The following is a 15,114-nucleotide window of genomic DNA, read 5'->3' as shown; positions in this document are numbered from 1 at the left end:
GCTACACCACATCTACAACAGTTCTGTGATCCTTGGCTCTCACGCGATAGACCATTTAACAAAAAAAAGTCCTAGAGCCAGAAATACCTGGAAAAGCCTGGTGAAGATGTCGAACTCAAAGATGGAGATGTAGTCGTTGCACGTCAGGTCGATGGTGGATTTGAGGGCCATTGCCTCCAAGCCAGAGCTTATCGGATGTACGTCCTGAAGGCACTGTCGGAACACCTTCCACGACACAATCGTCCTGAAGGACAAAAGGAAGAGACTCTGATGTCGCACACAACACCTCAAGCGTACCAGAAGTAGTTTCTCACTTCACATGCATGCTGCAGGCTCAATATTTTCAGTATTTATATGTCTGGAGGAAGCTTCGTTCCTTCGGTCAAAAGCCAAATTATAAAGAAAGACAGCCATGTCTTACGCTAGAACAAGCAACCCTAGACACTTACACATTTTAATAACCTGATTATCCAAACCTTTCAGAAAACTGTGAATCAAAGAGAAATAAGTCGATTTAAAAGTTAGATATAAGCAGAGACACGGCTGTTTGCTTAATAAAAACTGTTCTATTTCGGCAAAGAAGCAGATGATGATAGCAGGGAAATTGCAGGCGATACTAAATGGCTTTAAGTGATATTTCAAAAGAACACCCAAGCACTGAAGTTCTCAGGTCTTCAGTTCAGTTAGAATTGCACTCTGTTCCCCATTACATGAAAAATGTAGATCTTCTCACAAAACATCTCATTAATCACTGATAACGCACATCAATAGTAATTGTTCATAGTGGCACATCACTTTCTACTTTGCACAAAAAAGATGAATACAGATGGAACAAATCCATTAGAGATTTAGGAAACATATAAATGAGGTTAAAAGGAAAAGATAAGTTTGTTAAATGGCAAGTTTTATAACACTTAACCATTTCCTGTGTGCGTGTGGGGGGGGGGGTGAAATGATATTTACACTTCTTGAGATATTCTACACCAATGCTTATTGGTAAGAAAACAGGAAACCTGCATGTAAAATGGAATACCACAATGGCAATCTTGTTGTGACCCCCACTCCCTTCACCAAACGCAAAACTATTATCTTGAAAGCTTGAAAAGTTCATAAAATATAGAAGAAATAACCTGTAATCAAAAATATTGCATAAAAAGTACATAACTGGGTGCTGATTAAATAAATTCCAGCCAACTGGCTATGAGCACATGAAAACAATCAAAACATTGAATGATATTGTGGAAACTGAGGCGATAGGAAAGGAGAAATGACCGAAAAAATAATTACAATTAATAAATACAAAAATCACATTAACCTAGACAGTCCATATTTCCAAAATCAATATCTATTTTTCTTTATTCATACATCTCTGCAGGGGTTTTAGAATCCGGCAGTCAATTTTATTGTTATTTTAGGAAAGATGCTTTGAATCAGTATAGATCACTAACGACTGTACCAAAAACTTGCAAAAAACCCTCTTAGTGAAATAGTCATAAATAGTTAGTGGGAATCAAATTGCCCTGCACAACATGGTTTTATTATTAACATCACCAGTACAATATCACTGAAGTGCACCATCGAGTTACAGCTCCCCAGATCTGGTCCCACTGTGAAGCCCACAGTTTCCCACATAAAAAAAAAACACCTGTTCTATTGAGTGAAGGAAAGGTAGTTGGAAAACATTTAAAATCGGTGGCTCTGGCACAGCTACATGCTCCGGTTTACAGAGACAAGAGTGCTTCTTCTTGATCCAACTGTCTGTAACTGTTGCTGCAGCAAACAGCCATCAAAACTCCCCAAATTAAGAAAAGGTTACGCTGAACTATTTGTAATAATTCACAGTGTGCTGAATGAGCACGGCATGTCACATGCTGAAACTAGTTCCTTTCTGTATTTTCCCCATAGTACACTATTCAAAGCAATTCTTTATTAAATGCTCTGACTTCTATGTGATTATTATGCGATATTATGCTGTTCCACAAACAACAGTGGCTCAAAGTACTGACAGAACAATACGTGACTCACACTAGAAAAGGCACCATAACAAACCATAAAGAATAAATTTTAATATTTGTGAAGTCTTACTTTCACCAGATGGTAAAGTTTCCCATAATCATGAAATGATTTAAAAAAATAACTAATCCTGGTATTTCAAATGTATTCTCAAAATTAATTTTAGTCCACCTACACCTAATTCTGTGGGGAACATCAGAGTAAGGATTCAGGTGTTAATTTTATAGGCATACAGTAAATATTCTGATACTGTTAGAATTGCAGACTAAAATATGATGTATGCGAACATGAGCAATATTTTTGGACTCGACTGCAATTTGCACTGATTCGTGAAGTAAATGTCCGTCTTCGGGGGAAAAAAAAAACAAAGGACCTTTCCAACATAAAAACTTCAAAACTTCCACAAACAGATCCGTCCACAAATGGTGCTAGGGAAACAGTTCGGATTTCTATGCATCGCTTTGCATAATTTCCACTCCGACAGCAGAATGTCCTTGGGGGCTCAACACATTTTTGTTTGCTTCCCTTTCAAAAGCGCTTTTGCTTTCAGCGCAGGTCCCATTAACACCCCGACACCACGATTTACAGTAATGATAAGCAGCTATTAAATATTTAAACACCACCCCGAAAGTAATATTTATCATCTGTCAGAGACAATTTCTCAAGTATTTAATATAAAGATGGCTCACTGTGTGTCTCGCCATGGAAGAGTTCAATATCTAAGCGTAGTTTGGTAAGTTTCAAACCTACATTCAAAACTACATCTCAAACCAAATCAATAAATAAACTGAGGCACTCGGTCACAGGCACCTTTCTGAATTTAGTGTGCATTCGTTTAACCAAATTAGTGTTGATGCTGTACAGTTTGTTCTTTTTGATAATTAACATCCGACACCACAGAAGTCCCAAATGCACAATTAAAAACATATAGAAGGTGCATTCTACTCACTTCCCTCTCAGATTTTGTAATACATTGATATATTTTCTTCAGTAGATAAAGCAACTATAACTCTGACTTGTTTGAATTTTCAGGCGACAAAATGAAGGAACACCCAGACACCCACAGTCTTTGGTGAGGTTTCTCCCAAACGTTTTAGTTGTTTTGAAGAAAATAGAGCATTTTCCATTTGCCTGGCCACTGAACTGTCCCTTCGGGAAGAACAAGTGTCCGTAGCCTCACAAACGACAAGCACATTTCTGGCTATAAATGATCCCACCTCCCAAAATTCTAGTTTCTGAAAATGATCAAATCACATAAGAACTTTAAAGGATCCACACATTAGACTTCGTAAGTCTAATCATCTTACCGAAGACAAAAAAATAAATGAAGACCAGAAAGAAGAACACTGTAAACAGAAAATATGGAAATGAATGCACGAATCATGAAAAAAGTATACTTGAGAGAGTAATAAGGGAAAAAGTAATTAAGTTGTTTTCCAAACTTGGGGGGCGGTAGAACAAAAAAAAAAAGAAAAAAGACCAAGTTAACAGAAAGGGGCTTAGTACTGATGAAATCTTGTGTTGTGATTGTGCTAGTGCACATTCCCGGCAAGCAGATTCATCACAAACACTGATTTCTAGAAATGACTTGCTAGCATTGCCCTGATGCTGCCCCCGGTTGAGGTAATGCAGGCCAGTTCCGGAGATCAGGCTGCCTCCATTTCCCCGGAATAAATCTTAATTTCACTGCAGTCCAGATAAATTCAACTGTTTTTTTTTTCTCTAAGACTTAACACTTTGGAATTTCTCTGAAAGAGATCCATATACAAAGCGGATTTTGCATATTCCTGGAAAACCCATTAACACTGTCAAGTGCTGTCACCCATTTTTGGCAAAAAGCTTTAGGTGGGAATTGTAATATACCTGAACCACCCAGGCACATAGCTGCTGGTTAATAAATACATCACTGCAACAGCACCTTCCTCTAAACGGGTGTAACATTTCAGAGAGCAGGATGATTTCTGGATTTCTTTTTTTGTTTCAGTTCATTTACATGTGTGCTGTATGGAGGTTTCATATCACAATCAACATAATAAAATTGGAGGATTCAATTAACTGATTTCAAAGACACGGCTAATTACGGTAACTAATCCATTCTAAGCATTACAATTCAGATAATCAGCCCTGGGTACTGTTTCTCACTCCAAAGGAATAAATAGGAGTACTGTACCAAACGATTAATAATAATCAACCTTATCTGCAATAAATTTAAACATTTTATGGTACTAATTAAGAGAAAAGGGTCAACCTGATCATCAGCTTCCTTCGAAAAAGTACAGTACTAAACACGTCAACATACAGTAGTCATGGTTAAGCTACATACTGGCAAGTCTCCTACCCTGCCATTGTGGTTGAAGGCAGAAAAGAAACGGTTCATTTGACACTGATCATATCTGAGGATCATAACAACCTCATTCCATATCCTGCACATATTTACACTAAATAAAATGTACATGGTGTTAATGGTGAACCTTCAATCAGCAGTCATTGTTTCCTGTCAAAGGAGGTTGGTGAAAAACACCACATTCAGAAAAAGGACATCCTAATGCACAGTCCAGTTTAAACTGGAACCCAGAAACTTTTTCAAGGACGTCTGTACTTTCTTAGCATTTGGATTTGAGGGAAAGCTCAGTTTTAAGAATTTAAAATATACAACACACAACATTAATAAAAAATACAATTTTCAACTGTATTAAAAACTACTGCTTAATATTACCAATGTGTCCAGAGAAACTTTAGGGCTTTATTTCTAAACGACTAAGTGTCAAAGACAAACTATGACTCATTATCCTTTTTTTTTCAAGCCTGACCCATGATGCTAATGTCAATTAGCAGTAGTGACTCTCCTTCTGGTGGCTGAGCATGCCATCTGAGAAAACTGAGCATGCCTGCAGCCGGACTCAGTAAGTGGAAAGAAAACTTTCAGGCCAATACAAAATGCTCCGCTCAGCAACTTTGCTTCCTACTGGAGAGCACAGCTCCTCGTTGAGGTCAATGACCCTCTGCTCAACACTCTGGATCCAGCTAAAAATCACAAGGGGAGAGTTCAAGATTCCAACCCCAGTAATATCACTGACACAGAGATGTTAAAATTCCTATGAAAGCATCAAGGTCAGCTAATCAGGCACATTGTTACCACACCAGCACCCTGTTAGAGCTCTAACTCTGCCAGGGCTAAAGGAAATACTATGCATCTAGTGTGGGAGATAGAAATGACTCATGAACTTAAGTATTAACGGTAGCAATACTGCTCATAAGGGACTGTGGTCAGAAATCTTTATTGAAGAATTTTCATTGGAAATCCTTCTTCTATTTTTTCAGACAGAAAATGGTCATAAAATCAGGAACAAAAATGACAATCTTTTCAGCTCAAGTCTGTGCAAAGCCCTACCACACGACAGCATTATATTCAGACAACACATTTTTGACTCCAGACAGCTGTCTTATCCGAGCACTGATTCTAAACTACTAGGAGAACTCCCTGGACAGTAAGATCACAACTATGAATGTGCTTGCGCATACTGTATATGTCAAAGAAAGCCAGGTGCTTTTACACGTCCATGAGGTTTGATGAATCAGTTTCTGACCAACTTCCAAATCTGTGCAAATTGGTAACACCTGCCTCACAATGCCAACCTATTCTATGCATCTAAAACAAGCCACCTCAGTGCATGAATAAGCACTCCTACTACTAAGACAGAATAAGTCATCTGCAGCTGCTGGTGAATGATGTATATATGTAATGAACACATGAAAGGGACCATTTTATTCATTAAATGATCAAACTGTGTTCCTAATCTTTTTTGTACTACACTGTACATATCCTACTTTGCTTTATATAGATTATTGTAAACATTAAAAAACAGAGTCAGAATTAAACATATTAGCAGCGCACCTTTGGAAATCATGAGAGGTATTGGGGTCCCCACAGACTGGATTTAGTAAAAACTACAACAAGAAACGCCCTTCAGAATAAATAAAACAGTGGATGGAGAAACACAGCTGACAATGCAATACCTTTTACTTCCATAATCACAGCTTGTGCAAGGCTGTGCAATATCTAGGATGGGAATCTCCAGCCCTGGTCCTGAAGAGCCCCATTCCAGCAGGTTGGAATTAAATCAATACTTTCTTAAGATAAGGAACAATTCCTTTGCAATCAAATAGGTCATCTGTTAAATTAATTTAAAGTTCATTTTGGAAGAAAAAAAAATACAGTTCTCATTATCCCCCCCATGGACCAGGGTTTTCTTAATTGAACACATTAATTTGCTTGATTCACCAAGAGTTTACACAGGTGTTGCCAATCTTCAAAAAAACAAGGTGACCTATAAAACTAACAGGACTGGAACACTCCAGGGGACAAGGTTGGAGACCCTGAATCCAATGTAGAAACTACTACATTTGTCCTCTTTTATGTAAAAGAATAATAGCAGTCTTAACCAGAGGCTGAGGTCAACAGATAATGATGCTGCAGCACAGATTTACATGAGTGGATTCTTCTTCTTCCTACAGCTAACAGTCCAAGAAAAAACTGAATGAGGCTCTCATCAGCAAGTGAGGACAAGCAAAAAAGGTCTTCTGGGTTTCAAGTGGCAGTATCTCAGTCAAACCCTTCACCAAACACGCCGCTGGCTCTCTCACCTAGCATTTTGGGTACCACATTCTACTTTTGATGGCCACCTTCATTTAATTTGGAGAATCCAAGGACATTCACACACTTTCGAACTTTGTCCACTTTGTTAATTGGGAATAGTGTGGGTCGTCCCTACCTTACCATGGTAGGGTGTCCCACTCACACTAGCAGCACTTTTTTTAAAGGAAAGGCATTATCACTGTGTCGTAGGATGTTTCTCTACCAGAGCAGTCACTCAGTCCTCTAGTGCAGGCATTTACAGTTCAAACATGTGCTAAATGGTTACTGACCATCACTGCCTAGAGAATCCTGGTCCCAGTCAGCAAACTGCTATCTGGATTGGAGTTGACCATGGTCCCCTCTGTTCCCTGTCCTACAATGACCACAAGTGGCTACCTACTGTATTAGCTGCCTGTGATCAGCGAGAGCTACACCATTATTCGATTCAAACCTACCTCAATAACATAAATATAACTGTCACACAAAGAGGAATACAGACACCATTAGAAAACATAAGCAGAATCGCAGATATAAACTCTTCCTGCTCCAAAGAAATTCTGATACTTAATTGAAAATCAGATGCACAGTGTACAGCTGTATACAGGGGTTAAAATCCCTGACAATTTCTTTAACTAAAGGCATTGCCAATGCATCAAAAGACAGGCTATAACAAAATCTAGGCATATGTTTAATCCAAGCCATCAAGAACAGGTGATACTCTAATTAAAAATGCTTGCATCAGAACTAGAAATAGAACAGTTGGCTTCATAAAATGCATCACCATTCTTTTTGCCTTGACTCTCACAGTACTTTTATTTCAAATTCATTTTCTTCAAACTTTTGCCGACACCCCACGTATTCAATCTGTTCTTCTACGGACCTTAAACAAACATTACCAGTCTCTCTCTTGGTGGGGATTTAATATAAAAGTTATACTGAGCTGCCTTGGTGGTAACAATCCTGCAGTCGCACACATACTCGATGGATTGGATTCACAAGTGGTTCACAATCTCTGCATCACAAAGCCTTTGAGCCCTGTTGACACCAGAGCTGCTCCCATGCATATCTGTTTCCTGTACTTCCTGTGCAGAGTACCAGCTGTAGCTACCCAACCAAATCAGAACTCTTCCCCTCGCTTCCAGAACTTCAGCACAATTTTATACCTCACCATCTCTAGATGTAATGTAACGCCGAGGGACATAACGTCTTTCACTCCTCGCAATTACACATTTCTAAGTAATACATAAGGGTTTTGTGGATGCACTTATCAAAACAAAAAATATCTATCCCCACATCAGTATGTGTGTATAAAAGGCAGAGGCAAAGAATGACAGTTCATCTCTATTGTTTTACATAAGCAAAGTAGGACATGAGTGAGATCTGGAAACTCCCAGCGAGGTGAAGAATTGCAGGTTGGCTTTGCTTGTTTTTTTTTCTCACCTTCAACTTTGAGGATGAGCTTGATCGGTTTCACACAGCTGTGCAATTACTCAATTCACAGGAAATCTAGGCATTATCTCCAGGCAGCATCTTTCAAGCCACGAAACAACCAACAAACCCAGCCTTTGCTAATAATATTGCCTTTTCCAAAGCTGCTTGAGTCTCGTGTGGGACAGCTGGCCTTCAGTCCAGCAAGTTACCTGTCCGAGCCATCCTTTCTCATCTCTGTACCATGCCAAGTTTAAAAAAAGCAGACGTCATCTGGGCCCCCAAAGCAAAAACTGCAAAAAAGCCGATGTACAGCTTGACCCACTGAAGCTTCAGTTGATTTCAACAGGGTTTAGTCCGTTGTGCCATCTCTCTACTTAGTACAGTAATACTTGTTTTTCTTCAAGAAGGCACAAAGAAGGACTACAAAATATTTAAAACAAAAGTTTTTATTGTAAGCTCAAATGCACAATGTTATGGCTGGGTTCAGATAAATACACTGTTTTTAATTGTACCTTTTTTATTAAGTACTTCTATGTTGAATTATACTGCTCACCTAATAAAATAGGAAGGCATGGAATGGAAACGCTCAGAGCAGAATGTTCCCTCAGTGTATGTTTGAAAGGTCACTGCAACCTTCAGCCTATCCTCTCTCAGCTGAAGGAGGATTATAATAATTTACAATATTGAAAGACATCTCCAGAGGCAGCCTGGATGTTTTGGGGGTTTTTTCCCCCATTGCATTATAGAAGGTGCTGAGAGATTCTGGGCGTTTTTGTTTCTGCTTCACCATAGAAAGAAAAAAAATAGCAGTGCAGAGTAAAGAAGCAATACTTGTGCATTAAGAATTCAAATAATTTGATCTCTTAGCTATTAGGATACGCTTCATCTGCAGGGATTTGAAACGAATTAAACATTCCACTTTTAAAAGGGATTTAAGCACTTTCAAGGTTTCTTAATTGACAGAAAAAAAATACAAGGATATGCGATTTATCTCCTGCATTCATACAGTAGTAGAACACAGCGCAATAACGTTCAACTGATTTGCATGCAAACTAGGACAGACTGCTACAGAGACATAATCCAATATTAATAAAAATTCCCAGGCTACCTCACTCCTAAAAATAAGCAGCTAACAAAAAAGCCACAAGTCATTAAAACAAAAAACACCCCCTCTGTTATACTTTTCCAACTATTCAGAATCCCTGAATTTAAACACATCCTCGCTTCCAACATAGAGAAACCAACACTTTCCTGTTCCATTGATTGCTTTGTTTGTTAATTGACAGGAATAATGTACTCATCTTTCTGCCTATTAATCTCTATAAAAAAATATGAGCAGAATGTTGCTTTTCATCCTTTTGAAGAAGTAGTGTAAACGAAGACGACAAATAAACGGGGCATATTCTTCTCACAAACATGTTAACAGTGCTGCCCATCTAAAATATTAACCGCACCCAATATTCTGAACTTTTAATAAAGCATATTAAAATGCAGGTAAAGCCGACATTGCAAAGGATTTCAAAACGTGGAGAATCAGCGATATGAAGGGCCATATAATAGCTTAGTCAATGGCCTAGTGAGAAACCAGAAAATTACTTTTATTGGTGGACAAATGAAGTTAGAAAGAGGAGGAGAGGAAGACATAAGCTGACACCAGGAAACGCGCTTTTCCCTATTTTAATGGCTGTTCAAAAATTATCCTTAAAAAGTCCAGAATCAGATATTTAAAACAAAACACACTTTGTGAATTATCAGCAACTGAAATGCTCTCTCTGGTAATGAATGTTTCCAAGCCTTATAAACTGGACTTCATTAGCAGCAAACTATGGCATTAAAAAAAAAAGCAGAAACAGCTGCACTTTTAATATATGATAAAGAAAATCAAGGAAAAATAACAGCACCTCAGATTTTATTGTTTTATTTTTAATTAAAGCCACTGTGAACTAAATCACGCAAAAGGGAATGGCGGATGAAACCCGCTGTGCATTCATCACAGTAATTCAACTGGATCCAAGAGTACCGTGACACTGATTGACAGCGACTTGGACATAACCTTGCAGGTCTCTCGGTAACTGAGACAGGCAGAGATCAGCATCTGCTGTGATTTATGGTCACTAGAGCACACAGTTTAGCTGCAAGGTACACAGCAAATGATAAAGAAAAAAATGACAAGTGCAGAAGTGATTGCATCTGTTTTCGAGGTTTACCGTGTCATTTATTCCTAGACATTAACTTTAGGCTGGATACAACACAGTAACAAATATTGTTACTACACTGGACCTTAAACCATGCATAACTAGGGACTAAAAATGTACGATGACATACGCCCAGAAATGTTTAACGCAACTGATTTTGAAGTTACATAAAATACCCCCCATCACTGTGTTTCTACGCATTCACAGATCTTGTATTGTACAAAACTCTCTAGTTTCAAAATGCTTGGTTTCCAAAAACTATAGTGCCAATATCAGAATAACTTCTGAAAACTACTCCCATTGTACCACTGGCGCAACAAAGATGAATGATCCAGCAGGTTAGAGTATTTAAATAACACATATGAAGGTCGCCATGAATTGACAATATAACACAAAAGAGAAAGACGATTAAGATAAAATTACTAAGAACAGATACGAAGAACAATGTCATTTAACTCTTTTCCTTTCTCTGGCATATGGCCCCGTACAAAATACCCAGCTCCCAAATAAAAATAATCTTAATCCTCAACAATACAATCCCGTGGTGAGGCTAAACCTTTGCAACCCACCAGTTCATTCAGGAAAGCATGGTTTTTATTCCTGCATCGGTCTGTTTGGACATGTTCAATTTTCATTGTGAAAACAATGCTGAAGTTTCATTTAATTCTGAGGACAGTGCATTGTTTTTTTGGATACTCTACATAAAAACCAAAAGAAACAAAGACATACTTTTCTCCAAAAAACCTTTTCCAGAACTCGGCAGCATCTGCTTTTGTGATCCGGAATGTGTCTCCCTGGAACTGTCCGGCAGGGAAGATGGCTTTAATCTCTGCAAGCATGTGACTGAAGATCAGAGACAGCTTGGTGAGGTTCCGCCTGTTTGAGAAACAAAATTCATGTTAATATACAGATCCAGCCTTGATAAATTAAGAAAGAATTCTGCAACTTCAAGACTGACAAAAAACTCCCTATGCCTGAAGGTCCAGAGGTCCTCTCCTCTGATCAGGCAAAGAAGTTAACTTCACGTTAAGTTAAATTCACTGCACAGCATGCAGACCTAAGCTAAAGGACTGTACATTAGGCCTACTAGGAAGTTCTTCTTTATCGGCTCTGTGACTTCATAAATAAAATGACTACTGTATATATATTTTTTTAAATTATGACCTTTAGAGCATTTTAAGCTCCTAGACTCCCATGATTTTTTTTTCTCTTTTCTTGGAAGCTTACCATCTATGCCTTGGTACACTCGGCCTCAAAAGTCAGAATTTCCACACATTCAAACAGCTGGTTGGGGTGGTGGCATTACACCATCAATGAAGGGTAAAGGCAGTTCTTAAATCTTTCTGAACCTTAACTGGAATTACATTCTATTATGCACTGCTCCAATGAAAATAAAATTCTAACCCATCTCAACCAAGACAACACGTTGCACACTTTGAACAAAAATAAACAACTCCAGATTGTTGTGATCAGATAGATTATCTGAACAGTAAGGTTAAAACGAAAAATGTGTGGTTATTTACATTACACATGATCAACTCGTGCCAAAAACCAAAATAGGTTCTTGGTGTGGATGACGTCTGCTATTAGGTGCACTATGAGTAGACCCGGTTTAGAAACTGATCGTAAGGAGCAGACAACAGTGATAACTGTGCCACAAATAGGAAGTGTACAGTCCTTTCCTTCGGGACATAAAAATGAAAAAAAATCACTTTGATTTGATTTGCTGCCATATGGTACTGAATGATAACGGCAACATTGTAAAGTCAGTTTGAAGAGTTTCATAACGGACCATTTAACACACACACAGGCTGGATCACACTAGGCAGTCCTGAATACAGTACGCTGATACTTTCTGAGAAAGCAGCTGGTTTGCGCTTTGAAGCAGGAAGATGCTTCTAACCATGAAGGCAGGTAGAGAAACGGAGAAGCCGTCTAATGCTTCAAGCAAATAGAAAACCACATCAGGCCCCAGCTAACATAAGGCTGGTGGGGTTACTTCTGCAGCTGTGCTCTCGCTGTACTGTACGCCCGGAGGGCAACAGACATGTGGAGATGAAGCCAGTACTCGAGCATCACAGATCGTCATGCTCTGATACACTTAATCTTAAGATTTGGAGAATACCAAAGAAAAACTGGCAAGCTGTGCTTGGTACAACAGGGACTCGTGATTTGTAGTACTTGTGAGATGCTAAATCCTAGCACCCCAAAGACGCCTCTGGGATTAACGCGCTGTAGTAAAACCTTTCGGTAAACGGCTGCTTTTGACACTCAATTAGGCAGCGTGACTTATCCGAGGTGTGTGTGACTAGGATTGAACTGAAACCCTGACTGTAGGGCACAGATAACCAGCTTATCAGAGGACTGACAGCTCTCAATCTGCTTTACACTGCTGACGCAATGACAGAATAATCAGGTCAATTAAAATAAAAATGTAAGACTTAAGACATTAATCACTGGATATTTCCGAAACTTCTCCGCTTTTAGAAAAGCTGGAAAAAGTTGTTTTTTTTAAAGTGCATTAACTGCCCCGCGGCTACACTACGGCCCTGCAGCGACTATGTCAATGAACCCAATGTTAATAAAACTCAAATTCCAGGAATTATCATACACCATATTGAGCTAGTTCAATCAAATATGTTAAACCACCAAAGAAGGGTTCTTTCAATGGGCAGCCATGCAAGAAATATATTTGTGACTGCAACAGGTCAGCTTCCGATCAGGGAAAAATGTTTACTGTTTACTGGGCTGTCGTTCAATATAACCATCCCAGGTGTGAAGATTCAGTGTAGAGGTACAATTAAAGATTATATTCTTGCGCATGCATCCCACCAGACACCAATTCAGACATTGTACCCGTGTCATAGTTACAGCGCCGCGTCAGATAGCGTCACTTAGTTTCATAAGTATTAATAGCAGGGACAGTGAATAAATCTCCTGGCTGGAATACAGCAGCAGGTTGGCAGGGTAAGTATTGTTATCGTATAGATTAGGTTTTGGTGTAAGTGTTTTGGCATGAACAAATCCATCAATACATTTTATAGCTACTATACTTAAAATGTCTTCAATGAATCCTAGCCATAAAATGAGACTGACCAAGCTTTTTTAATAGTCCATGATGCAAAAGAAACTTTATGCACATCTTGTGCTTAAACACTACTGTATGTCAACACTTAGCATTGACAAAAAACAAAACAAAAAAACAACAAATATGCTATCATTCAGCTTTCTCAGTTGAGAGTTTTTGAAAAGCACTACAAAACGGCAAAAATTGATAGCTCACAGGACACCATGAATAAACAAAAAGAACCAGGCACTTTCACTAAGACAAAAACTACTAATCCTTGCAACAGATTAGATCTAACAGATGTGTTCTTAAACATGCTACTAAAACTCAAGGATGTAAATTTTCACATTTTGTATTTGGATGTGAAATGGGTACAAAAAAATAAAAATGCTGGAGTGAAACTGAAAGAAAACACACACTATGTTCGAGAACACCAGTGAATCGCAATGCATTACACAATCCAGTTTGCCCAAGAAATGACTTTACAAATTACAAATCCCAAATTTCTGACAGGAAAGAACTGTATTCAGTAATTTTGAGGATAAAGTATTTCTGCCATGTTCATTTTACTAAAAAAAACTACTGGTACTATAACTAATTCTTGATTAAGTAAAATACTAGTAATCAGAAGTCCAGACTTTGTCTGCTTGTCAGTCATGCATTTATATTGAGTATTACTGGGGCGTTATGATTAAATTATTGAAGTTGAAGATCGAGTATTGTACAGGAACAATTGCTTTGCAGGACTTGCACAGATATGGTCCTGTATTGCACGTTTTCCCATGTCAGGGCCCAGTGTAGGAAAGCAGAGAGAATTCAATAAATTCATGCCATAAGGGCCCAACAGATAAGCTCCTGCAAACGTGATTAATTCAACTCTATAGAGAAACAGCAAAAATGTGCCGGAGGTCCTAAGAGGAAAAGTAAGCTAATCGTTTTCAGTAAATCCTCGAGCATGTTCTTTTTTTTTTTAAAGATAAAAATAAAAATGCAAATTCCTCAGTGCTTTGACTGATTTGGTTTTATAAGAGACGTTATCTTTGCAATTGGTAAATCTGCCTACAAAGCATGTTGGGCTCTCACCACATGGCTGCCAGTAAGCAAACCATGTGAATAACGTGTCGGTGGGGTTACAGATGCATTTGTGATCGGATCATTTAACAGATCTATTAATTCTGTTTTTTTTTTTTTCAAACTTAGATGCGACAGCATGAGGCCAGAAATTGTTCTAATTGTGTGCTGTCCGTAAATCCAATGAATCGGTTGCATCACTGTGCAAAAAGGCATTCAGTTTTCCTACACTTGCTCTTATTCAGACCCACACAGGTCTGCATTTGTCCTTAGATACTAATGTGAAAGGACTATTTTTTGTTGCACGTGCCAGGGTGGTTACAATATTCTGCAAAAATCTCTCCTAAAATACCCACAGGAGACTGCCATATGAAAATTTATCATAGCATCAAGAGCTGTACGGTACGCTGTGCAAAATCGTTGTATTGTCATAGCCTAGGCCTGAGAAATAAATCTGCAGTAACAAGCCATTCCTCCTACTCAGTCTTTGGGCTGTCCACTTTGGTATTTAAAATGAAAGATCACACAAGTTGCAAGTGAGTGTGGGTGGCAGCAATACTCAGCCAGTTACAACCTAGAGCCAACTGTACCTCTGTACCTCAGGAGCCACCCCTCCTCCAAAACCTATTTGTTCTCCAACTGCTTTTTCAAGCAATCGTCTTACACGAGAACTGCAAAACAAAACACTGTACAGAGCTGTA

General features: G+C 38.6%; 1 protein-coding gene and 1 long non-coding RNA gene across 4 annotated transcripts in view; one reads left to right on the top strand and one right to left on the bottom strand.

Moving 5' to 3' along the window:
• Positions 1-15,114, top strand: part of LOC148658048 (uncharacterized) — a 283,796-nt gene that overhangs the window by 139,578 nt on the left and 129,104 nt on the right. The window lies entirely within an intron of this gene.
• The window catches only part of cblb (Cbl proto-oncogene B, E3 ubiquitin protein ligase), a 77,701-nt gene that overhangs the window by 28,635 nt on the left and 33,952 nt on the right, over positions 1-15,114 (bottom strand). For all 3 annotated transcript variants that reach the window (XM_088638945.1, XM_088638946.1, XM_088638947.1), the window contains 2 exons: positions 11,005-11,151; positions 88-244 (listed from right to left, as the gene is read on the bottom strand). In XM_088638945.1, coding sequence (XP_088495071.1) covers positions 88-244; positions 11,005-11,151 — 304 coding nt within the window. The remainder of the gene's footprint in view (positions 1-87; positions 245-11,004; positions 11,152-15,114) is intronic.

This window comes from Lepisosteus platostomus, chromosome 7, assembly GCF_059453375.1.
Source record: "Lepisosteus platostomus isolate fLepPlt1 chromosome 7, fLepPlt1.hap1, whole genome shotgun sequence".
Classification (NCBI taxonomy): domain Eukaryota; kingdom Metazoa; phylum Chordata; class Actinopteri; order Semionotiformes; family Lepisosteidae; genus Lepisosteus; species Lepisosteus platostomus.
The sequence above is the reverse complement of the archived record's forward strand: the minus strand, read 5'-3'. Positions and strand labels throughout refer to the sequence as shown.